The following is a 24883-nucleotide window of genomic DNA, read 5'->3' on the forward strand; positions in this document are numbered from 1 at the left end:
TTAAAAGCACTTTAAAAAGGTACCATTTTTAAAAGGAAAGGCTATAGTTGAGAGCCTTTTCTATCTGAAAAATGTGTCTGATCTGATCTGACAAAGGGCTCAAAGGTACCTTTCTCTCCTTGCCTGTTTTCAAATTAGGACTTCCTCTTATTTTTAATACCTGGAAATTAAAACATCGATTAGATGTTAATTCTTAATTCATACAAACCTATGGTGCAGTATCAAACATATCATCAAAGGTAAGGATGGCAATGATACTGGATTTGGCCAGGAACAGCTCCTTCTACCTTTGTGTGCCTGAACTGAACTCTGTTTACTCACCAGTTTTTTGGTGTTTTGGTGGTTTATTGTTTGTTTCTGGGGTGCTTGGGTTGGTTTGGTGCCCCCCCCCCCCGGTCTTCAAATAAAGAGCAGCACAAGCAGCATTAATCTTGGTTCTTGCTTATTTGCCTTTCAGATTCTCAGATTCAAGCTTTAGTGATCAATCCCTGTCAGGGAGCAGAGATGGGAATCAGTTTTTGCAGCTAGATGAAGGTAACTAAATGGCTGATTGACTTAAAATGCTGGTTTAATTGTTAAGCTTAATTTTTACTGCAACTTTCTCCCCCCCAACCGTGCTCCGTTTTTTTTATTCCTCCTTTAAAGCCCCTTATTTTTATGGTTAACAATTTTTTAATCTATTTATTTAACAATTTCAATCTATTCATTTAACAATATTTAATCTATTTAGTGCAGCAAGAAGATACAGATGCTTAAATTATTTTAAGTCGCCTAAATGAAGCTGAAGTGATATAAACTGATTCTGGACCTTTTTTCCCCGACCTGAACGCTTCTTAAGAGGTTCAGACAACATTAGTAGCTAAAGAAAGGAGTATTTGGGGCGCTGCTGAGCCAGTCCCCTGTGAAACGCTCTCCCTCACAGAGGCGCTGAACAAACTCGCCCAGCCACAGGTTCAAGCCTGAGCCTGTGGGGCGGGACGGGGACGGTCCTTGTGGCCGTCCCTTGGTCCGGGGGCCGCTGTCGACAGGGTCGAAGAGGAGGAAGAGGAGAACGGGGCCGCCCTGAGGCGGGAACGGCTGCGGGGCGTTACCTCAGCCCGGCGCCTCCGTTTGAAATCAAACCGCCTCCGCTCTCCCCATTGGCTTCGCCGTACGCTCACGTGACCTCCCTCCCGCCAATCGCGGGCCGGCGCGCGCCTTTTCGAAATTGTCTCCGTCGGGTTCGTGTTTGACTCTTTTTTTGTTTGTGGTTTTTTTTTTTTCTCCTTCCGCCACTTCAAGCCCAAAGAGTCCGGTCGCCGCGGGGCTCCTCTCCCGGCCGGGCGGGCTCGGTGTGCGTGTGTATGTGTCCCTGAGCCATGCCGGCTGTCTGCAGGTGATGGCGGCGGCCGGTGGTGGTAGTGGTGGTGCGTCCGGAGCCCGTCTGCTCACCGGCCGTGCCCCGTTTCGGCGCGGCGGAGGGATACAGCGGTGGAGGGGTGGGGTGCGAGGTCCCGGTGAGGCGGCCGCTGGCGCGCGCGGGAAGGCGCAGTCTGACAGGACCGGAGGGGCCGGTCCGGTGGCGGGTGTGGGGGGGGCAGCGCCGCCATCACCACACCGGGCCCTAGGCGGGACGGCTCCGCTCCGCCGCAGGTAGGAAGCGCTCGGGGCGGTGGGTGAGAGCGGCTTCGTGGCGAGGAAGGGCTGTCCCGGGTGTGTGTGGGGGTGTCGGGCCGGGCGGACGCGGCGTTGGAGCACAGAGGGTTCACCTCAGTGGCTGTCCGCTTCCCCACCGCCGGCCCGTCCTGCCAGCGGGAACCGCTGTGGAGCCTGGGCTTGTAACCGCGCCGTGAGTTCGGCTTCTGCGGGTCGTGTGGTGTTTTTCGCTGTGGTAGGGGCTGGTGGAAACTGAGCGGGGCGGTTTGGGTGAGGAAAGCTGAAGATTGGCGCTTGTAACGCGCACGTAAAGGCATCCCCTAAGAGTACTGTCAGATTTGCCCTAAGGTGTGTTTTGTCGGGGCTTTTCCAGGAAGTGTTTTGCTGCATGAAACCCAGCATAACAGTTCAGAAGGATCGCTCTTAGCTGCATTCAGTTTCCTTGTGTTTAGCTTGTCACCTTAAGTGTATAGTATTTGACGGCGTGTTTGCTCTATGCTTTCTTGAGGGTTGTACGTACTTCGTGAAGGAGGAAGCTCTTCCCTGCGAGAGTGCTGAGGTGCTGGCACAGGGTGCCCAGAGAAGCTGTGGCTGCCCCATCCCTGGCAGTGTTCAAGGCCAGGTTGGACACAGGGGCTTGGAGCAACCTGCTCTAGTGGAAGGTGTCCCTGCCCATGCCAGGGGGTTGGAGCTGGATGACCTTTAAGGTCCCTTCCAGCCCAAACCATTCTATGGTTCTGTGACCCGTAGCACACTCATATTTATACATGAAGGGATCAGTGTACCAGGCTGTGCAAATGCTGTGGGTTTGGGTTTTTGGTGTGTTTTTGTTTTGCAAGGTAAACACTGTTTCTTCTGCTTTCCTGCTATATGCATGCAGAGATGCACTTGCCATTTCTACTGTATGGGCAGCCTACCAGGAGATCACAGCAAAATCTTTCAGCTTTCTTTTCAGCTGTCTTCCTTTGAGGTCATGCCACAATCTCCTGCTTCAGGAGGATACAACTGTAGTCAGTTGGTTTCTGTTTACCTTAAAATCAGGTCTAAGAATTTCTATGTAGGTAAGAGAATGTGCAATATTTAGATTTAGGTGAATGGTTCTACATGAAAATACTTGTAAGTTGCTTATGGGATGAAATACACCATGAAATACACACACCTGAATCTTTGCACAAGTAGCAAATACCTATTGCCTGTGTAAAAGTGGTATAACCGAGTTTACATGGACCTGGGTGACTGCTCCTGCTGCCCTGTGTAAGCCTGTTTCTTCTGCCCTGTGTGTGGTTACAGCCGTGCCTCATGGTAAACAACTCCCAGTTTTCCACACAGGCGAGCACCTGTAAATTGCACTGAGGCTTTTCTGCTGTACACTGGAAAATGGCTCTTGAACAGAAGTAAGAAAGATAATGACACTGATTTGCTTTCCTAAAAATGTAACATACTATTTGGGCGGGTAATTTTGATGTTCTTTTATAGGTAAGATTCCTTACGTTTGAAGATGACGCTCTTTGGGAAAATTGTTGTCATTAAGCGGAACGGGACTGATGGAATTAGTTTTCCCCTCACTGCGAGTTCTTGTTTATTTGGAAGGTGAGATTTAGTTGAGTACTTGCATACAGCAAAATAATATTAGTGATTTTTCCCTGCAGATTATATCTTTGAATACTTATTTGCAAAAATCAATGTTTGTTTGAATGATGTACAGGGTAGTGAAGGCGAGATTGGACTAAGGTTAATTGTAAGACTAGAAAACTGAACGTAATTTTCATTGCTGCTTTTTGTCCTGTCCTTGCCAGAAGTATTTTAAAGTTTCTGGCCAAAGGAAGTCTGGGGAAAGGATTAAAAGCAACAAACAGCTGACAAGCAAGTGATGGTATTCTTTTATCCCGAGGCAGTATCCAGATAACTGATGAGTGAAGTGAGGTACATGGCTTCTGTTCGACCGCCTTCATTACAGCAGTGCTCTTCTCAATTTTTATTCTTACTTTTTTGGTTCTCCAAAACCTCGGTAATGGAATGTGTCAGCCAATATCTAGATTTAATATTAAAAATTAATAAGAACTTACGCCTCCTCCTCCAATCTTGAAACTTACTTTGACTTTTGACGGTTGAGTGATAGTGGGTTTTTGAGCTTGATCCAGCTATTTTTCATTAAAAGCCAAAATCAATATATCTGAATGGTATTTGTGAAGACTTGGCTAAATGATCTTACTATAAACAGGCTTTGCATAAAATGCTTTTACTTCTCTTAAACTAGGTCTGTTCAGGACTTTACTGACTGATAGATATCTTAAATAACTGTAATTATTCAGTCTAGAATCAGATTCCATAGGGAAAGTCTATGGAAAGCTCTTCAGTGTCCATAATACTGCTCTTTGGCTTCAGCAGTGCTGCCCAGGCAGACAATACTTAATGGTACAAACATTAATTTCTGCCTGCTGCACCAGTGAGAGGTGTCAGGTACTTCAGTGAATGTTGCCTCTGGTGTGATAGCTGATGTGTTTGCTGCTGAAGGCCTACAGCATGTCAAAAGCGTTAGAGACTAGCTTTAAATAAATAAATAAATAGATAAAAAGTCTGGACATTTAGAAACAGCTTTCCCTTCCTAACAACTGTTAAGAAGGTAGAAGTGGTGAGACCAAAGGTCCATTCACCTAATACTGTGTTTCTGAGAGTGCTCAATAACAAGTTCCTAAGTGCAAACTTAAAAGCACGTGCTGGTATTTTCTAAAAATATTCAATAGCTCTTCTGCAACTTGTGAGTTGGGAGAGAAGTAACCTCAAACCACCAGGTATTTGTTGGAGATGTGTCTCTTTTGGCTTGTTGTGAACAGCTTTTTCAGAACTTGGCTATTTCCTGTGTTTTTTCTGGTAGGGATTTTCAGGTATTACAGAAGTGTGAGCTGTTATTTTTCACCACACTTGAAAGACTTTGAGAGTTCATTTTCCTCCTGTTTCCAAATATAAGAAAGTATCATGCTGCTGTACAATTATTACCTGAAAAGTTGGGAAATCACCTAATTCTATAATAGTCAGATTTTATTGTGTTTTGTGAGTCTTGAAACTCAAATTGTATTTTCACCCACAGGAGAACAGAGTGTGATATTCGCATCCAATTGCCTCAGGTCTCAAAAGAACATTGTAAAATTGAAGTAAATGAAAACAAGGAGGTAAGATCCACATATTCTAATGGCACAAGCTTTGCATCGTTGCATCTCATTAGGTTACTGAAATGTTTTTTCTATTTTTAGGCAATATTGACTAATTTAAGTACAGTAAATCCCACGCAGCTGAACGGGGCTGGTTTCCAGCAGCCTGTGCCTCTGAAGCATGGCGATGTGGTAACCATTATTGATCGGTCTTTCAGGTAAGTGCCAGTGACAAACTGTTCATGTCTCCATCCCAGAATGTGTTCTGCAGGCAAACAATGTGTAGAGCTTTGTGGCTGCAGGCTCTTTCTCCTGGATGAAGATAGAATCATAGAATGGTTTGGGTTGATAAGGACCTTAAGATCATCTAGTTCCAACCCCTGCCATGGGCAGGGACACCTCACACTAGAGCAAGTTGCTCCAAGCCGCTGTGTCCAACCTGGCCTTGAACACTGCCAGGGATGGGGCAGCCACAGCTTCTCTGGGCACCCTGTGCCAGCGCCTCAGCACCCTCACAGGGAAGAATTTTCTTATATCCAACCTAAACTTTCCCTGTTGAAGTTTGAACCCATCACCCCTTGTCCTGTTGCTGCAGTCACTGATGAAGAGTCCCTCTCCAGCATCCTTGTAGGCCCCTTCAGACACTGGAAGCTGCTCTGAGGTCTCCACGCAGCTTCTCTTCTCCAGGCTGAACAGCCCCAACTTTCTCAGATACAGATGATGGCTGTAGAGAAATGGGAAAAATGAAAATGTCCTTTTACCATCTTCAGAAACAGAAGTTAATCTAGTTCATTTCCTATTTTTCATAAAGATTTATAGACCTTCAGAAGGCAGGGTTGCTTAAAGATATGTTTTAATCACATTTATGTTACATTAAGCTAAACCAGTAAAGGTAGAATTGTCTAGAGACATCATTTTGATTTTGTTTTAAGGGTAGTCAGTTTTAGGGGAAAAGTTAAGGAGTATTTTGAAGCTTCTAAAGCTGATACGTGTGTGGTGTCGGGAGGGGCCAGCTATTACCAGGTCTTTTATCTTAACAATGGGAATTTTGTCATCAACTATTGGATAAAAAAAGGGTTGTCTTTTAAAATATCTTTCCCAGGTTTGAATATCCTCTGCAAGCAACTCCAAGAAAGAGGCGTTCCCGGTCTCCCAAAGATGAAACACTGCAGGTAATTCTGTGGGCCTCTGTTAACAAGGACATTGGTATTAGTAGTGGTAGAGAATTCAATTTCCTAGTTGTGTTTGCTTATTAGGAATAATTGTTCAGCCACAAACTACTTGTCTGTTTGAAAATACGAATAAACTTCCAGATAAATACTTATTTTTTTTAAATTTTATTAATTTTGTTAATTTCAGACTTGTAAGTTTCCTGGTAATAGGTATTTAATACTCTATGATGTTACTAATACAGGTAAGCTGTTAAAAATCCATCCTTAGCTTTTCCAAAGAGAGGACGGGATGCAGGAAATGCAGTGTAGGCACTGGATATCCATGGGGAAGTTTGCTCTAGGGAATGAGTGTTCATTTTACATTCCAGTACATTAATGTACTGTTGGAATTTATGAATACCAAACTCAGCCTATCTTTTAATAATGTATTTTCATTAGTTTCAGCAAAGTTTTCCCCCTTGAAGGGAAACTTACTAGAACTTATTAGTTCGTGAGCACTGTGGCTATTGAAAGATGATTGTTTAAGTTGTAGTTCTCATTTAAGTTAAAATCTTCCACTAGGTCTGGTAGGAAGGTGAGATTCAAATGTGCTTCTATTCATTCTTATGCTGCAGTTGCTTTTGGAGTTAATCATTTGAATGATGAAACAAGATTTAAACTCTTGCTATATAAGGCCTCAAATATGTATTGGTCAATGTTCTTAAATTTTGGAATACTCTGGGATTTCACTTGAATACTTTTAAACAGTAACAATGCCTATAGGTTCATAAATGTCGTGTGTTTCAATGTGCAGTTGAAAGCTAAGCTGTAAACTGTTTGTTGCTCTGCTGTAATGTTGTACAAATTTACAGGTTCTTCATGTTCAGCAGGTGGCAGAAGTGGAATTACGAACTTCAGGACCTAAAAGTCTTCATGCTTCAGGTTGGTACCTGTTTTATGGGGGTTTGCTTTCTTCTTCCCCCTTTGCTGCATTTACTCTTGGCATAAGAGGAAAAACAATGTTGTAAAGAGCAAAAGAAATGTATTTTAAGACTTTTCAATCTGAGCACCATACCCCTTGCTATGTCAGCGTACTATTTCTTCATACTTTAATGCTGTGATTTACTAAAACCAAGTCTTGCCAGGAGCAAAGAGTTTAACTGCGTCGTGACAAATGGGTGGTAACAGTTGGCCTGGAATTGGCAAAATCCGTATATATTACTTAAAGGGATTTGTGCAAATTAAGTTTATGACGATTAAAGTTAAGAAGGGAATTCTTAACTCTACACCAGCTCTGCCACACCATACAATGTCAGTTGAAACTGGTATGTGAAACAGTTGCCTATTACATTTTACTTGTCAGTGCCATGAAACAAGTACAACATGGCAAATCCACCTTTGGTTAAAATTTAACTTGCAGTTCTCTGGCCTAGAATACAGCTGGTTCCCTTCTGAGCAAATATTACATTGTCTCATGTATTCTGACTTAACCAGAAATTGAAACAGGTACAATTTTGGAGATATGTAGGAAGAGTTAGTTTTGCTGATTGAAATATCTGAATAGCTGTTTCATGTGGACCCAGTGAAAATCATTTAGAGCTTCTAAGCCTGTGCAGTTATAGACCATAGATTGATTAAATGCCAGGACTTTGCCTTCCTATCCTTTTTGTCTTAAGTCGTGCTGATTTTCATGGGAAGATAGAAAGTTTGTTACATGGAGGCTATTTATCTACAGACAGGTTGTATTTTGTTGTTTGTTCCAGTACAGAAAGCACAGGCTGTTTCAAGGTGTTCCACTGCAGTGGCTGGTTATGAGCACATCTGTATTCACAGTTGGGCAACAGGTTCCCCAACACTGTCCTATGATACAAAGTCTTTGCTTTGTTGTTCCTTCAACTTTAAGGGAACAACTTGTCAGCTCAGTAAGAAAAATACTGATGCATTTACCTACAGTTGGGTAAAAGTCTTCATAGAAAGATCTGATTTCCTCTTCTTTCCCATGTCTTTCTCCCCTCCCTCCTTTTCCCCTTTCCTGGAAGTTGATTGACAGGCTTTTCCTCGTATGTCAAAGTCTCTCCTTCTGCCTTTACATGGATTCTTTCCCATCGCAACTAAGAAAAGTCAACATGTATCAGCAGTAGTTTAACAGGCATTCATGCTGACATAAAGTAGTGTTGAGAACTAGACCTTGTTGTATAGATGTATACATCTCAGCTTTTTGTGGTTTAAAGAAGCCACATAAGAAGGATATAGAGCTGTTGGAGTGAGTCTGGAGGAGGCCGCAGAGATGCTGCAAGGGCTGGAGCAGCTCTGCTCTGGAGCCAGGCTCAGAGAGCTGGGCTGGGTCAGCCTGGAGAAGAGAAGGCTCCTTAAGAGGAGACCTTAGAGCAGCTCCAGTGCCTAAAGGGGCTCCAGGAAACCTGGAGAGGGGCTTTGGACAAGAGCCTGTGGGAACAGGGCAAGGGGAATGGCTTTAACCTGCCAGAGGGGAGATTGAGATGAGCTCTGAGGCAGAAGTTGTTCCCTGTGAGGGTGCTGAGGCGCTGGCACAGGGTGCCCAGAGAAGCTGTGGCTGCCCCATCCCTGGCAGTGTTCAAGGCCGGGTTGGACACAGGGTCTTGGAGCAACCTGCTCTAGTGGAAGGTGTCCCTGCCCGTGGCAGGGGCTTGGAACTGGGTGAGCTTTAAGGTCCCTTCCAACACAAACCAGTCTGGGATTCTATATGATAAAAAGACACCTCTTCTCAGAAGAATGCTGTTAACTCGCATATACCCCTTGCTTGTGGAAAACAGAGTGAAGTGTGCTACCTCAAACTTCCTTAGATGCAGTTTACATATTATAGGACAAATGCTGTCACTTGCTATGTCTCATCTGGGCAGTGACAGCTCCACTTTATGCCTGTCTTTATCCTACAGAAGTATTGGCACAGTTCAAGCAGTATAGTGCCTATGTAAATGCAGAGCAGAAACCAGACTGAATTGTGATAAGCTGACCTAAGTGGGGGTTTAATTCTATGCTCATAGGTTTGTTTTCTGGCAGCCCTGAAAGGTGTATACAAGCCATTAATGCCAAAGAAAAACAAAAGCCTGAAAAGTGTCTTACCTGAATATGACATAAATTCCAGATTACAATTTAAAGTGAACATTGAGATACTAATGCTTCTATTATGAGAGAAATTGTTACTGTTAACACAGCTTTATTTACAGTACTGTATCCTGGACCCTGTTAACTGCCTTGGGAGAGGAAAGGAAGGCATTTTTATCCATATTTATGGAACTTATATTTGTAGTTCTGCAATTTTTAAGTAACTCTGCACCTCTGTTACTTTATGTTTTGCTTTGCTTTCTTTTTAGATAATGCTGAGTGCAAAGAAAAAGATGCCAATGAAAATAAACAAAGTACAGAGGAAAATATTTCCAATGCTCTACCCGTCAAAGTACAAACACCCAAATCTTCACACAGAATACATCAGTCTATTAAAAAGCAAAATTCAGTGTCTCCCTTTTCTAAACTCTATGAAAAGTTGAAAAATGAGATTAAAGTGAAAAAACCTCTTCCTGAGGGAAATGCATCTCAAGAAGCTGCAAAAGGAGATGGGAAGAGTGTTCCTCTAGAACCAAGCGCTCAGATTTCATTGTCAGGTTGTGTTTCTGATCTTGGAAACCTGTCTCAAGAACAAGAAAGAGGCAGAAGTAAAAATATTGAAGAATGTAAGGTAGAAATCAAGCAAGATGCGGTCCCTTCAGAGTTTAACCAGGTCTCAGCTGTCGGAAGTGCTACCAAGAAGAGTTTTACCAAAAGTCCTCGAAAATCCATTTCGAAGGTGTCAAGAGATACTGGTGAAAGAAGTCACTTGCAGGATCATAAGGAGCTAAGTACAGCAGGAAAGTCTGAAAGTACTGAAGTTACAACCAAACCCAGTCAGGAGAAGGATGGAAAAGCAGTGTTTTCACTGAAGCAATGCTCTATAGAATGCTTGGGTTATGCAGCTGAAAGGAACATGCACAGCTCTGTACCAGGACTGGATAAACCAGCAAAACCAGGTAACGCCACCACCGTTTCTGAAGTTGACCAGTATGTTCCGTCTACACCAACACCCAGAAGGAAGAGTCCTCGGTCTAATTTTGTATCACCCACCAGAGAAAGTAGTGGAACGAATCCTGTAATCACTGATATTCCAACACCTCGATGGCGTGTGTCACTGGAACGTAAGTCTCTGTCAGGAGTTTCAGCTGAAACTCAAAGGGAAGATTCACTGTCTATAAGTGACAGCCTCAAACAACTGCCTTTGGCAGAAAAGAAGTGCTTAAAACAAAGACGAAGCAGTAAACAGCATACACCGGGAAAACCTGCTGAAGAAGTGCTGAAAGAGATTTGTGACCAGGCAAAGTTTGTGAACTCAAAAGAGGAACATTCTGAACCTCCTGCCTCTTCTAATTCCAAGAGTCCCAGAAGAAATAACAGAGAAAGTCAAGAATCACCAAACAAAAGTGTCCATTTGGAGACACCAGCTTCAGAAGAGTTCACATCAGAACTGGCTTCTCCTGCTAGTCACAAACGTGGCTCTGGCAGGAAAAGGGGTAGGCCAAGGAGCTCTGGGCTGCTTGCAGGGAAAGCATTGGAGACAAATGCACCTCTAGAGCACCACGATAAACCTACAGACAGAAAAGACAGTGGAATGAACGAAGAGGTGGCCACCAAGGGGGATCACCAGGAGCAAGGTTTGGAAGATGCTGGAGTAACAAGACTTCGTAGATTGTCATCAAAGAGGAGGTCTTCTGGAGGTGCTGGTCTACTGAAAGACACTGAGGCTGTGTCAGAAATGAATATTTCTGACCTGTTGGCTGGGGAAGAATCAGGTAAACCTGTTTAATCCCTGCCTGGTTGGGTTTGTAACTGAAATATTCTGCTCCTAGCATTTCTGTGATCATTTTCCCACTGATGTAAAATGTAAACGCCCCCTGGCTGACATATTGCTTCTAAAATATTTATCATGCAGTTAAAGTTGATCATCAAAATACACAATAATATCTATAAAAGTTTACTCCACTGAATCTGTTTCTCTTGAAGGTAAATTACCTTCTGATTTGTTTTGACTTTAAAATGCACAAGGAAATGCTGTTTTTTATGTGGATTAAAAAGTTAATTTGAAGTCTTTACTGTGAGGGTGCTGAGGCGCTGGCACAGGGTGCCCAGAGAAGCTGTGGCTGCCCCATCCCTGGCAGTGTTCAAGGCCAGGTTGGACACAGGGGCTTGGAGCAACCTGCTCTAGTGGAAGGTGTCCCTGCCCGTGGCAGGGGGTTGGAACTGGATGAGCCTTAAGGTCCCTTCCAACACAAATCAGTCTGAGTCTTAGATCTATTTTCACTTGTTCTTTTTAGGCAAGACAACAAAGATGTCTCCGAAGAGGAAAAGTGGTGAAGTGTTACTTCAGCCTTTAGGAAAAAGAAAGAGAGTGTCTTTTGGTGGCCACTTGAGCCCAGAGCTTTTTGATAAAAGTTTGCCTCCCAACTCACCCCTTAAAAGAGGTGCCATTCCTGCCCGGCTGAGCCTGCCCTTCGGAAACTCGCCACGTGCTGTCCTCAAAAAGGCTCAGGGATTGAAGCACTTTGCAGTCCAGGTAAAGGTTAAGACTAATCAAGTTGCTGAGACACTTAATGTGAACAGAGTATAAGTTCTAGGACTTCTAAAAATTAACTAACAAGTAGTAGTAAAACTTTTTAGGTGCATGTTCAGATATGGAAACTTTAATTGGAAGTTAAAAAGGTATTTGAAACCAGCAAACTTTAATCAGCATTATTTTAACTTCTCCACTGTAGGAAAGGGCTCAGTTTACCCAGGAGGTGTGTATCTATTCACCTCCCATGCCATTGCTCATTCTCATGCAGTAGCTATAGGACAAATGGTGATGGGTTTAAACTTAAACAGGGGAGATTTAGGTTAGGTATAAGGAAGAAGGTGGGAGTAGTGAGGCCCTGACACAGGTTGCCCAGAGAAGCTGTGGCTGCCCCATCCCTGGCAGTGTTCAAGGCCAGGTTGGACAGAGCCTTGGGTGACATAGTGTGTCATAGTCTAAGTGTGAGGCGTCCCTGCCTGTGTCAGGGGGTTGGAACTGGATGATCTTAAGGTCCTTTCAACCCAAACCAGTCTGTGATTCTATGCATATGCCAGAGTATGTTTCTGTATGTCTGTATTAGCAGCAGTGTCTGAGTGTCTGCAAGCTCCAGTTTACCACAAATAAGAGCGAACAGAACAGTTGTTTGTTGGCCAACTCTGCAAGCTCCTTCCACCTGATTTGGTTAGAATCTGGAAAACATTTGCTGTTGATTTAGGCTAGTTATAATATGTGAGGTGTACTAGAGGTGAACAAGACTGTTGAGTAAAGTAGAACAATAAACTCAGTTAATTTATTCAATTGAATTTGCATGTCTTGGGAGACTTAAAAGAATTAAACCTCAGTAGAAGTTGGTTTTCAGAGAATATTTAAGGCTTTATCAAACGATCTGATGATATTTTATACTATTGTATTTACCTGTCAGATGTAGAAGAGCGCTTGCGGTCCAGCTTCATGCAGTAACATTTGATCTTTCTGTATTTATTTTTTGCCTACCAGGACTTTCCTGAACATTTGCAGAAAGAAAAAGTGTCACCAAGAAATCTGCCAACTGAGAAGTCCCCAAGTGCCTCGTCCCCTTCCTCTGGGAGGGCAACACCTAAACTGCCTTCAGGCTCTCCAGCACCTTACAAGAAGGGACGTTTCTCTGTTTCTCACGTCACGGCACCATTACCCGTTGTAGAAGAGAGAGATACTGTTGCAGAAGACATGAATACAGAGGAGGAAGATGGTGCCTTAGTGAAAACACCTAAATCTTCTCTCATTAACCAAAATGATAAACCCTTTTTAATGGCTACACCTGACAAACCAACCAGAAGTGCCCAACTTGCTCTGAAGGTCACACCCATGAAGAACAGAAGTGGGGCTGTAGCAGTTATCAATGCAAAAAGAAGAAGTGGAGCCTCCAGTGCCAATCTATTAGGTTTGTTTCAGCAGTTAATCCTTAATATCCATTTTAATGCTTTAAAATGCAGGAACAAAACAGAAGTAGGCCTATTAATTTGTTATGCAGAGGCCACCAAATGCTTGGCGTAGCTGCTTGTTGGACTTGTTGGAAACTGTGAATTGCAAAATGTTACGTTCTCTCATATTATTAAATTACTAAAGCAAATATCAAACCATATTTAAAACACAAATCTTAATGTTCAGAAGTTGAAAAATGGGAGAATTAAGGTTCTTTATTGCAAGATTACTTGCAATAGTGATCCTTCAAGTTCAAGTAGTGTTGAATGAAATCAAATTTTATCAAAGAAGTGGTAAATGCCCCATCCCTGGCAGTGTTCAAGGCCAGGCTGGACACAGGGGCTTGGAGCTACTTGGTCTAGTGGAAGGTGTCCCTGCCTGTGGCAGGGGGTTGGAACTAGATGATCTTAAGGTCCTTTCCAACTCAAACCAGTCTGGGATTCTATGATTCTATACATCAGTTTTGATTTGAAAACATGCGCTTCATAGCAGTCGAGCTTCAGTTTGTCTTGTTTGTGCCTTTTTTTACACACAGTTCAAATCTTTGTCCATGGACTGGACTAAACTGTTTGCAGTGGTATATAACAGATATAATTAGAGAATAGGATGATAACTGGGTATTAACTTGAAAAGTTTGAAGTTAAACATTTGAATTTGAATGTTCAATACTGGTTTGAAATAGTTTTGACAGCACTGGCAACATTATGATAGGGGAGCTCTGGGTCTTGAATCTTTTGTCTTTGAAGAAGACAGTCATTTTATGGAGAATACTTCACAAATATCAATGTTACCATTTTCCCCACCTCTCTGTAATGTGTAAGTGGGTTTTCATCTGCAGTTTCTTCTGCAATATGAAAAGACCACCAGAGTTCTTAAAAATTTTGGATGTCTGCTTGGTATCCAAAATAAAACTGTTTCCAATGCTTGTTTGGGTAGTTTCCTGCAGGCTTGGTATGTGTCTGTGTATCCTGAACACCCTAGCAATAATACCTTATAAAAGTGCTTTTTATTTACAGACTTTCCCCAACTTGCACAGCAATTCTGACAAGAGAATAATAAACTTGAGGAACAGCAGTCCCCTTTTCATCTCTACTTAAAAAAAGAACAGTTTCTTTTATATGATCCCTGTCTTCTCATAACCTATTTCTGAAGCAAACAAGGCAGATGTGCCACCAACTTACAGCCTCATTTATTACACAGCTCTAACTAATGCCCTTATTCCTCTGCTGTGGACAGAATGATGCAGTGATAAATGTAAGCTTGCTGTGGGAATTTCTGGTGTATGTTACCAGGAAAAGGTGATATAAGAAAGATTATGGAAAGTCTGTGTGGATCTAAATGCTGTAAGCAGTATAAATAAATAGTCTCCTGACTACAATGTTCTTTGGGAAGGTGGTGAAAGAAAAGCTGGATATGTTTCACTTAGAAGCCATTTCCCTGATGTTAAATCTCATGTCCCATGGGGGACAAGTGAAGATATAATAAAAGAGACTGAAAGGCTTATGGCAAGTTTTTATTAGAAAAATTATTTCCTTACAAAAAGAGTGAGGATGTAATTGGGTCAGCATTCGGTTCTAGGATCTAACATCTGTTTGACACCGCATGAAGCTTGTTTTGTTGTGGAAAGCCACGCTGGGTACTTGTTAAACTGCAGCTGAAATTGGGTCTTCTGATTGAAACAGTTTCACAGAACACTTCAGAATAGGTGGTGTCAGATGGTACAACCACTTTCCTGTGCCCAACAGCAGCAAATCCATTGGAATCATGAAGAAATAATTGTGAACTTCCATTTATACAGCTGAGAATTAAAGTGATTATTTCTCTTTTCTAGTGACGAAATCTTGGGCTGAAGTGGTAAAATTGGGTGTCGCAAGACCACAGGCAAAGGCTGTTAAAAAGAGTGTTAGGAAAGGAAGATTCCTCAAGAAGACAACCCAGTCACCGAAGGTATTCTTTCTAAATTCTCTTTAAGTTTGTTTTTGCATAATCATAAAGCAACTTGTAGGTATTTTGCTACAGAAACTAGAAGCTTCTGGGCTTTGAGTATGATGTGAAATGGGTTTTGATAGATTTTTCTCTATAAGAAATGTAGGTTTTACTTAAAAGTAACCTTTCTTTACTAACCTTTGTCCTTTTCCTCCTTTTTTCCCCTCTGCAGACTCCACAAAGCAAAATAAAAGGTCATTTTAGCACAGGACATGCAGAATCACCTGCAACAATAGTTGTAGGTAGAGCTTATTCCACCACAGTCAGAACAACTGGACGGGCCCCTAAAGTGGTGAAAAACCCTATCTTGAAGCTAAACATGAAAATGGATGAAAGCTTCACAGGTAACTTCTTAAGGCCTGTTGCTCACTCTGTCACCTGTGTCCTTCTCTTGTCAAAGCAAATGCTCATTTCTCCAAATCTAATTTGTAGGAATGGCTGAAATGTTTCAAACTCCAGAAAATGTGAGTGGAAAAACATTACCTTTGGCTGCTGCTCAGAAGATGGATTTTACACCAACTTGTGCTGCAGCGGATATTTCTGACCTGCACACTCCTGAAGAAACTGGTATGTTTGTTATTTGAAAAGCAAGCACTGTTTAGGTGTATTATGGGGTAGCAGTCACAGCCTGGGTAGAGTTCATGTATTGGGATGAAGCATCTGTCAACCCAAAAAAGGAACCATTGATTTTTATCATGTATTAAAAGACACTTTTGCAGTTCCAATTAATTTTTGAGTAGGTGTTATTTTCTTATTCCTTCCATTTGAAACTTCAAGAGGTTGAAGTATTGCCCCAGGCAGATCTTGTGCTGAAGCATGGCATGTTCTTAGCCAGTTGTCTAGATCTAAATCCAGTGATAAAGTGTCATCCTAAGGAGAGGTTATTCTGCAGTCTTGGAGAAAAAGGTCTATTTAAAAGTGTCATATTGGAAAGAGTCATATTAAGAGGGTACTTTGAGCATCTTTTGTTCAACCTTCTATACTAGTCTTTGTGTCTCATATTGCTTCAAAACACAAAGGGAATTGCAAGGAAAAACTTGTACCACAATGTCGTGGTTTGAGCCCAGCCGGTAACTCAGAACCACACAGCCGCTCGCTCACTCCCCCCCCCCCCCCCTTCTTCCTCCCCCCGCTCCCGGAGGGATGGGGAGGAGAATGGGAAGAATGCAACTCCCACGGGTTGAGATAAGAGCAGTCCCGCAACTAAGGTATAACACAAAACCACTACTGCTACCACCAACGATAATAACGATTAGTGAAATAACAAGGGGAGAGGATACAATTGCTCACCACCCGCTGACCGATACCCAGCCCGACCCGAGCAGTGATCTGGGCCTTCCGGGTAACTCCCCCCAGTTTATATACTGGGCATGACGTGCTGTGGTATGGAATACCCCTTTGGCTAGTTTGGGTCAGGTGTCCTGTCTCTGCTTCCTCCCGGCTTCCCCTCCTCCCTGGCAAAGCATGAGACTGAGAAAGTCCTTGGTTGGAATAAACATTACTTAGCAACAACTAAAAACATCGGTGTTATCAGCGTTGTTCCCAGGCTGAAAGTTAAAAAACACAGCACTGCACCAGCTACTAAGCAGGAGAAAAATGACTGCTATAGCTGAACCCAGGACACACAAGAAGTTTTAGGGACACCAAAGAGCTAATTCTTATATCAGATTAAATAAGAAAAAATATCCCAGTTTTTATAGTCACTTTTAACTGTGTGCTAGTTACAAATCAATTGTCGATGCACATTTTTGGTTTGTAGAAGGCTCTGACTGATTGAATTCAGTTTTGCTTGGTTATATAGTATATGCTTGGGTTTTCTGCTTATTTCTCTTTCCAAATTACATACATCTACTGCTTCTTTCAGGAGAGATGATGGTGTCACCATTGAATAGTTCAGATGCTTCAGAACAGAAACAAGATAGTCCAGGCATCTGTCACTTTTTGAGAGAGGAGTCATCTCTAAAGTCTGTGTTTGATGCAATATCCACAAAAACTCCTGAAGAAAGAAATGCTATGCTGGAAGAAAATACTAGTGGGAATAGTTTGTCAGCGATTCCAGAAAAACAAGCATCTCGGGTGAAATCAGGAAGTAGAAGGAGGACTCCAAAGCAGAAGTTGGAGCCAGCTGAGGTCGTGTCAGGCATCAAGCAGCTTTTAAGGACCCCAGAGCAAAGGTCAGAACCAGTAGAGGCCTTATCGGGCATCAGGCAGCTCATGAAGACCCCGAAGCAGAAGTCGGAGCCTCTAGAGGACTTGTCAGGAATTAAGCAACTCATGAGGACCCCAAAGCAGAAGTCAGAGCCTATAGAGGCTTTGTCAGGCATCAAGCAGCTCATGAGAACCCCAAAGCATAAGTTGGAGCCTGTAGAGGCCTTGTCAGGAATCAAGCAGCTCCTGAGGACACCGAAGCAGAAGTCAGAGCCTGTAGAAGCTTTATCAGGCATCAGGCAGCTCATGAAGACCCCAAAGCAGAAGCCAGAGCCTGTAGAGGCCTTGTCAGGCATCAAGCAGCTCCTGAGGACACCAGAGCAAAAGTCAGAGCCAGCTGAAGTCCTGTCAGGCATCAAGGAGCTCATGAGAACCCCAAAGCGTAAGTTGCAGCCTGTAGAGGCTTTGTCAGGCATCAGGCAGCTCATGAAGACCCCAAAACAGAAGGTGGAGCCTGTAGAGGCTTTGTCAGGCATCAGGCAGCTCATGAAGACCCCAAAACAGAAGGTGGAGCCTGTAGAAGCTTTATCAGGCATCAGGCAGCTCATGAGGACACCAGAGCAAAAGTCAGAGCCAGTTGAGGTCCTATCAGGCATCAAGCAGCTCCTGAGAACCCCACAGCGGAAGCCAGAGCAGGTCGAGGTCCTGTCAGGCATCAAGCAGCTGCTGAGGACCCCACAGCAGAAGCCAGAGCCAGTTGAGGTCCTGTCCGGCATTAAGGAGCTCATGAAGACCCCAAACCAAGAGTTGGAACCTGGTACGGATGAAAGTGCCTTTAAAAGATTGCTGAAGGCTCCAGTAGAAAACAGAGAAGCAGTTAAAGGTGTTACTTTAACCAAGAAAACTCCAAAGGTGAAATATCAACCAGTAGAAGACATGATTGGGGTCAGCCGCATTTTCAAGACACCAAAGGACAAAGCTGAACCCGTAGAAGATATGTTTGATATTAGTAGATTAGTGAAGACTCCAAGAGAGAAGTATCAACGAGTTGAGGATTTTGTGGGTCTGCAAAGGCTTATGGCAGAGCCCAAGCAGAAATGCTCTGACTCTGAAGTGGACTATGCTGGAGTTATGGAGATGTTTGATGCACCAGAGGAAATGGAGGTAAAATACGTTCTTTAGCTTTCGGAGGGGATGTTTTTAGACTTAGAAACCTGTGGTTGAAATAAATTCTTAGGCCTCCTAGTGTGACATCTTGTATGTTACAGTATGTTACACTTCAAATATGTCCTGCCCATAACCTGCTAGAAATGTACCCCAAATTGACTTGGGAACTGTCAAGATGGCAGGCTTGGTTCCTTCACAGGTTTGTCCAGCTGGATATCCCTTGCTAGAAAACACAGCTTACTACAAGTTTGAATCTGAGCATTGTCTTTTTTTTTCTGGTCATTTGTTCCTATTGTGCTTAACGTACCTTTTCAATTGCTTAAAAACTATAATCAAATTCTTTCTCAACCATCCTTTTCATAAGCAAGGGGTATGGTTGGTTGGTTTGCTCCATCCCCTATAGATTAAATTGTAATCTCTCTTTCCTTTCCCATCCAAAGCTTTTCACAAAGCATTTTACCACATGGCCAGTAGATTGCTCTCTATGTTCCTAAGTCTTTTATTCATTGCTTCTGAAATGGACGCATATTTTATAGACTTATATATATATATATATAGTGTGTTTGCCTGTGTTAATATGCATTTTCTTTGAAGGAACCCTGTGTAAGTAGTTACTGAGGTTGGTAACTACCTCTACGAGGTTGCTCTGGGGCACCATTCTGACCTTAGAATTCACAGCTTCATCACTGATCATTTGTGATATTTTAGTATTCATTTTTACGTTTATTCCCAGATCATAGAACCATGGAATAGTTTGGGTTGGAAGAGACCTTAAAGCTCACCCAGTTCCAACCCCCTGCCATGGGCAGGGACACCTTCCACTAGAGCAGGTTGCTCCAAGCCCCTGTGTCCAACCTGGCCTTGAACACTGCCAGGGATGGGGCAGCCACAGCTTCTCTGGGCACCCTGTGCCAGCGCCTCAGCACCCTCACAGGGAAGATCCATAGGTAATATGCCGAGTATCACTGGGATTTGCTCTCATCAGTGGAGAACTACAATAAACCACTCAAATCGTTTGGCCTCCATACCCCAAATTCCTTTTGAGCATTCATTTAGGTACTTGTCAGGCATTTTATTAATGACTTTTTTAACTCTGTGAAGTGTTTGTTACCTTTCACTTTAAAAACTGCTACACTGGCTTAGGTGGCCAGCATTAAGTTTGATAGATTTCTTTGCAGATATCATATATATATGGATACAGTTATAAAACTGATTTCATTTTTAGAGAAAAGTACTTGATGAGATTTCAGATATTTCTATACACTGATTTTGTATTGGTTGGCTCTAGTATTTGTTGTCCTCTCAGACATGTATTTATTGATTATTGTTTATTCCCTTAGGTGAGATCAGTAAAAGCTATGGATTCCAAGCAAGATGCTGCACCTCTTTGTACTTCTTCCACTCCTAAACGTGGTAAGTGCACCTACGTTAACTAGAGGAATAATGGATATAGAAGTTAATATATGTTGTTATGAAGTTTCAACATATATTGTAAAAATTCCAGAATACACAGTGTGAAGGGTCCATAGCTCATGGAATTTGTGCAGTCATCCCTAATGGACACCAGCTGCTGATAGAAGTAACAGTGTAGTAGTTTGTTGGTGGGGTGATGTTGGCTTCTCTTTACATACCAGTAAAAAACCTGATGTGAAGGTCTCCACTTAAAATTGTCTTTCTTTGCAAAGACTTTTGAGAACACAGCTTAAACCTATGAATGCTGCCTATCAGGTGAAGCAAGTATCTTTGGTCAGAAGCCTGGGGTTTAACTTAGGAATTGCTTAAAATCTGTATTTCTTTTTAAATTAAGAATAATAAGTGTTATTTGTCTAAGTAAGATGACAGTTAGGAAAATCAAAACTCGCAGATCAGGCATAGTAATGTTTGATGTTTGTTTGTGCTTTTTTCTATGTAAAAACTTCGAATGGGGAAAACCCCCTGGTTTAGAAGATAAAGGAAATATTTCACAAGGTGAAGATTCCCAGCAGAAGGAACCAGCTAGTGCAGGCCAGTCTACCCAGAGGAGAAGGGGCAGACCAAGGAAGACGGTACATCCTGCTTCAGCAAAGCACTGCAAAAGGGATTTGAATTTAAAAGAATTGCAAAGTGTGGAAAAAAAGAGCACCCAAGAGGAGATGGAAGCTAAAAATGAAGGAAGAGGAAGGAGAACCAACCGTCATATACAAGAAGAAACTGTTTCAGAGCCCCCCGATCAGGAAAAAGTTGACGTTTCATCTGTGGAACCACATGGAGCTACTCAAAGACCCAGAAGAGGTAAAAGGAAAGACCAAAAGGAATTAAAACATCCAAGTGAGAATCCTGAGGCTTGTGACAAAGATTCTTCTGTGCTGCAAGAAGAGAAACAGACTTCACAGGAGTGTGGCATCAGTGGCATAATGGAAACTGAAGATGGTCCAACCATAAAGACAGAAAGTGTATCTAGTAGCACTGAAAATGAAAATTGTCAACTGCAAACAGGTTTAAAAGAAACTGAAAACAAATCTAATGAAGGTGGTGTAGAAGACAGTGAAGAAATGCTTCTGTCACCTAGGAGGAGAGTTAGAGGAGTGAAAAAAGGAGCAAGCCCAGAACAGCTGATTCCACCCAAAAGAGGAAGAAGAGATAGAAATGACCAAGTTCAACAAGCTGCTTCAGAGGCCTTTCACAGGACAACAAGGAAGCTTCGTAAAGACCCATCAGAAAAGATGCTACAAAGAGAAGAAGAGACTTTTGTCGAAGACACTGAGGCTGCCACAGCAGAAGAACCTGAAAATGGAACTAAACTTGAAAGGAAGATACCAGAGAAAAGAGTGAAGTCTTTAAGAAGTGCTGGAAAGCACTCAACTGAAGTAAAAGCAGACATTGGTGAGATGATACTTGAAAATATACAAACCATTCAGAAAACTGAAGAAACTTCAACTGAAGCTGGTACTGAACCACAATCACCTATCAAAAATGAGATTAAAACATCTCAGGGAGATGAAACAGAAAATACTCAGGAAAATGCAACAGAGGCATCTCAGAGATTAAAGGCAGAGTCACCTTCTGGAGAGACAAACAAAATATCAGTCACTGCAAACAGAAATGCAGTGAAGAAAACAACCAGAACTAGAAACAGGAGAGGCAAAAAGGACTCCTTGGAGAAAAAGTCTGATGAATTTGCCAAAGATGAGGAGAACCTAGAACTAATTGCTCCCAAAATCAAGTCAGAAGCAGGAACAGATGAATCTTCTCTCAAAGATTCTGTGGACACCCCAGCTACCACACCAGTACCTGCTGCAGACAGTGATGGTGCTGCTCAGAGCCGTCCGAAGAGGACAAGAAATGACCAGGGAATAAAAAACACAAAGCAAACTGAAACCCTGCAAGAGAATCAAGCCCAAAGTTGTGGAATGGTATGTACAAGAGGCAGAGGTAGAAAAGTTAATTTTGAACTTGAAGAAGCCAGTTCCAAAGCAGTTGGAGGAAACAGGAGTTTACCTGAGGATGACAAAGGAACGACTGACAAAGAGAGTCAACAAGAGACTTCAGAAAACCCTTCTTCACAAGTGAGGAGGAGCAGAAGAAAGCAAGTTGATACCATTCCACAGATAGCTTGTTCTACTGTTATGGAAAAACAAACATTAACTGCAGAGGATAGTAAAGATGAGGCTTCTACAAAGGAGCAGGATTCAGCTTTGGAAGCTACTTCCTCTTCAACAGAAGACATTCCACTGAGACGAGGGAGAAGACGAGAGGTTGCTGCAGCATCACAAACATCTCGATCTCTTTCTACCAGAAGAAGACGTGGGGTGTTGGAAGGTGGTGATACAAAGATAACTGTGAGAGAAGATCAAAATCCAGCTTTGGGAAATGAAACTTTGCAGGCAAAAGCAAATGCATCAGCAAGGGATGAAAGGGAAAAGATTGATCTAGCAGCAGAGGCAAAAAGTTCATCTCCTCTCCAGAGAAAGCGTGGCTTGTCAGAAACTGATGGTAAAGAGGAGGGCACTAATGAAGAACAAAATGTGCCTTTGGAAACAGTGTCCTGTGCAAAAGAGAAGCCATTGGGAAGGGGCAGAAGGAAGGAAACTGCTCTGGCACCACACACAACCAGTTACATTCCTCTTAGAGGAAAACGTGGTTTGCCAGCAGATAACAGTAGAGAAGAAGCTCCTGAAGAAGATCAAAATGTTCCATTAAAAACTTCTGATTCATCTGTAAGAGAAAATCAACCGAGAAGAAGCAGAAGGAAAGAAACTGCCCTCATGTTAGAAGCCACAAGTTCTACTTCCATTGAGGAAAAACAGGGCTTAGCAAAAGAAAGTGGTACAAAGAATAATCACAGGGGAGCAAAAAAGCTGCTTTTGGAGAATTCCACTTCCCAAGAAAAAATGGATCTTTCAAAAGGGAACTCAAGGCAAACAACCACCTCACAGGCTGTTAGTTCCACCTCACTTCAGGCTTTGCCAGAAGATGGTAAGAATGAAACTCCTGAAGAACAACAGAGTGTACTTTTGGAAGTAGCTCCATCTGTGAAAGAATATCCATCAAGAGTGGGCAGAAAGAAAACAACTTCCACATCTAAAGAATCTAATTCCACTTCTCTCAGGGAAAATCCTGTCTTGCCCAAAGACAGAGGTCAAAAGAGGATTCTTAAAGAAGATGAACACACATCTCTAGAAAATAACTCATCTCAGGAAAACACAAGGCAATTGAGGAATAAAAGTAAAAAGGTAGAATTCAAATTGGAGGCAGCTACTTCTACTTCTTATTGTAAAAACAGTGACTTGCCAGAACATGGCAAAGCTTCAGAAACTCAAGATGTGTGTTTGACATCCACTGGTTCTGGGGGAAATCATCAGTCTGGAAGAGGGGAAGAGGTTACCCCTGCACCAGAGGCAGCTCCCCCTTCTCGCAATAGGAAACGTCAGTTGCCAGCAGATGATTTACCATCCAAAAAACTCAAGTCAGGTGAGGCAAGAATTTCCTTTCCATTTTCTAAGTGTAGCTCAGTTATCTATAGATACAACAGTAATGTGCTCACAGTTTTAATGTTGCTGGGGGCTGCCATGCTTTAGTGGGGATAGACAGTAGGTCTTCAATGTAGCAAGAAGACTTAGGTGAATGGGATCTATGTTATCATAGAATGAGTTGGGTTGGAAAGGACCTTAAGCACCCACATAGGTGCTCACTCTCCTTTACAGTTAAAAACTTGACTTTCCAGCTCTAGCTGGACCATTGCAGGATTTTCCTTTGGTGTTGAATATGTTTTAGTTTTACATATCAGCATAAGGAATTTTAGCTAAAATGGCAGCTAATTGGTTTTGGTGCTCTCATTAATGTTAACCTACTTTCAGAAATAGTTGTAAGTCCTCAGGGATCTATCTTAAAGGATATCTTAAAGGATGTGCACAAGTATGGGGTTTGTAGCTGGCTTGTTGAATTCAGAGATGTAATCTTTTGGAATGTGGTCAGTGGGGACCTTGCCATTAAAAACAATGTGACTGAGGGTTGAATTTTGTATAAAATGTTTGATTTATGATCCAAATTCTACTTTCTTTTTTGTGTGCAAATAGAGAATGATGGAAATCCAGCACTGCAGAAAGGAAAAAGAAACAAAGCTAAAGAGGAACCTGAAGGGGCTGTAAGGGCTACTCGGAGTGCTGGAGGGACGGACAGGAAGACAAGATCAAGCACAAGAACAAGTGCAAAAGCAAGAAAATAGTCTTAACAACAGCCACAGCACCAGTTTTTAAATCAATTCAGTAACTGAAATAGCAGGTTTTTAATGTGAATTGATTTGCACTTGGATTTTAAGCTCAGATTTTTGTAAAGCAATCACCGAATTCTGATATTATCAAAAGATATTTCTTATTGTGTTTACAGGTAGGGTGTAGATTCTGGTTTTAATAGATTTATGTGTAGTGGTTCCTAACCCGTGGGGTGCTTGTGCAAAACTGCAAACCTTAAACCTAAATCTTTTTATACCAGTATTTATCCCCCTTTTTTCTGTCAGTCAGTACAGCAGCCAGGGAGCCATATTACTTTACTGCCAGTTTAATTGTAAACTCTTTTCTGCTTAAATTTGAATGTGCTTAAGTCTAATTTTTCATGCCAGTTCTGTAAATAGTCTGTAAAAGAAGCTCTGGATGTATCAGCAGAATTACGATGCTGAAGTTTCGATAAGTTTGCAAAAAAACCTCTTTAAGTTCCTTGTATTGAAAAATGCAGATTTGTGGAAGTCATTAAATTTGTGAACAATTTGGGACTGGTGTGTTTTGTGTTCTTGAGAATAGGGAAGAATGTGTCCTTACTGTCCTCTCTACAAGGTTCACAAACCATGTAGATGAGGCTCTCAGTGGCATGGGTTAGTGGTGGCCTTGGCAGTGCTGGGGTAATGGTTGGACTTGATGGTCTTAAGGGTCTTTTCCAACTTTGTTGATTCTCTGATTCTGTTTCAAAGATTCATTCTCTCCAGCCACATGGCACTGTTCTGAAGGTGGGTCTTCTGCAGCACAGATACTTCTGTACACACAGCTGGATGGTGCAGCACTGCCACGGGTGAGCAAGCGCTGAGCGGAGGAGACATG

At 42.4% G+C, this 24883-nt stretch overlaps 1 protein-coding gene across 3 annotated transcripts; it reads left to right on the forward strand.

Moving 5' to 3' along the window:
- The first annotated feature begins 1540 nt into the window (after positions 1–1540).
- Positions 1541–24561, forward strand: MKI67 (marker of proliferation Ki-67). 3 transcript variants are annotated; one of them, XM_030488242.1, is made up of 16 exons: positions 1541–1632; positions 3112–3225; positions 4724–4805; positions 4887–5002; positions 5887–5956; positions 6808–6877; positions 9289–10794; positions 11317–11555; positions 12549–12972; positions 14845–14960; positions 15172–15343; positions 15432–15566; positions 16864–18311; positions 19655–19727; positions 20259–23264; positions 23870–24561. In XM_030488242.1, exons 2-16 carry the CDS (start codon positions 3134–3136, stop codon positions 24016–24018), a joined length of 7698 nt encoding a protein of 2565 aa, XP_030344102.1. In that variant the 5' UTR covers positions 1541–1632; positions 3112–3133; the 3' UTR covers positions 24019–24561. The 3 variants fall into 3 exon arrangements, with proteins under 3 accessions (XP_030344102.1, XP_030344103.1, XP_030344104.1); XM_030488243.1 differs by having other exon boundaries at positions 6823–6877; XM_030488244.1 differs by having other exon boundaries at positions 6826–6877.
- Positions 24562–24883: the final 322 nt, after the last annotated feature.

The sequence above is a fragment of the Strigops habroptila genome, chromosome 5 (genome assembly GCF_004027225.2).
Source record: "Strigops habroptila isolate Jane chromosome 5, bStrHab1.2.pri, whole genome shotgun sequence".
NCBI lineage: Eukaryota > Metazoa > Chordata > Aves > Psittaciformes > Psittacidae > Strigops > Strigops habroptila.

Coding starts and splice junctions, on each gene's coding strand:
- MKI67 (XM_030488242.1), top strand. CDS start 3,134: ATGACGCTCTTTGGGAAAATTGTTGTCATTAAGCGGAACGGGACTGAT. Junction 4,806..4,886: donor AAGTAAATGAAAACAAGGAG/GTAAGATCCACA, acceptor TTCTATTTTTAG/GCAATATTGACTAATTTAAG. Junction 11,556..12,548: donor TGAAGCACTTTGCAGTCCAG/GTAAAGGTTAAG, acceptor TTTGCCTACCAG/GACTTTCCTGAACATTTGCA.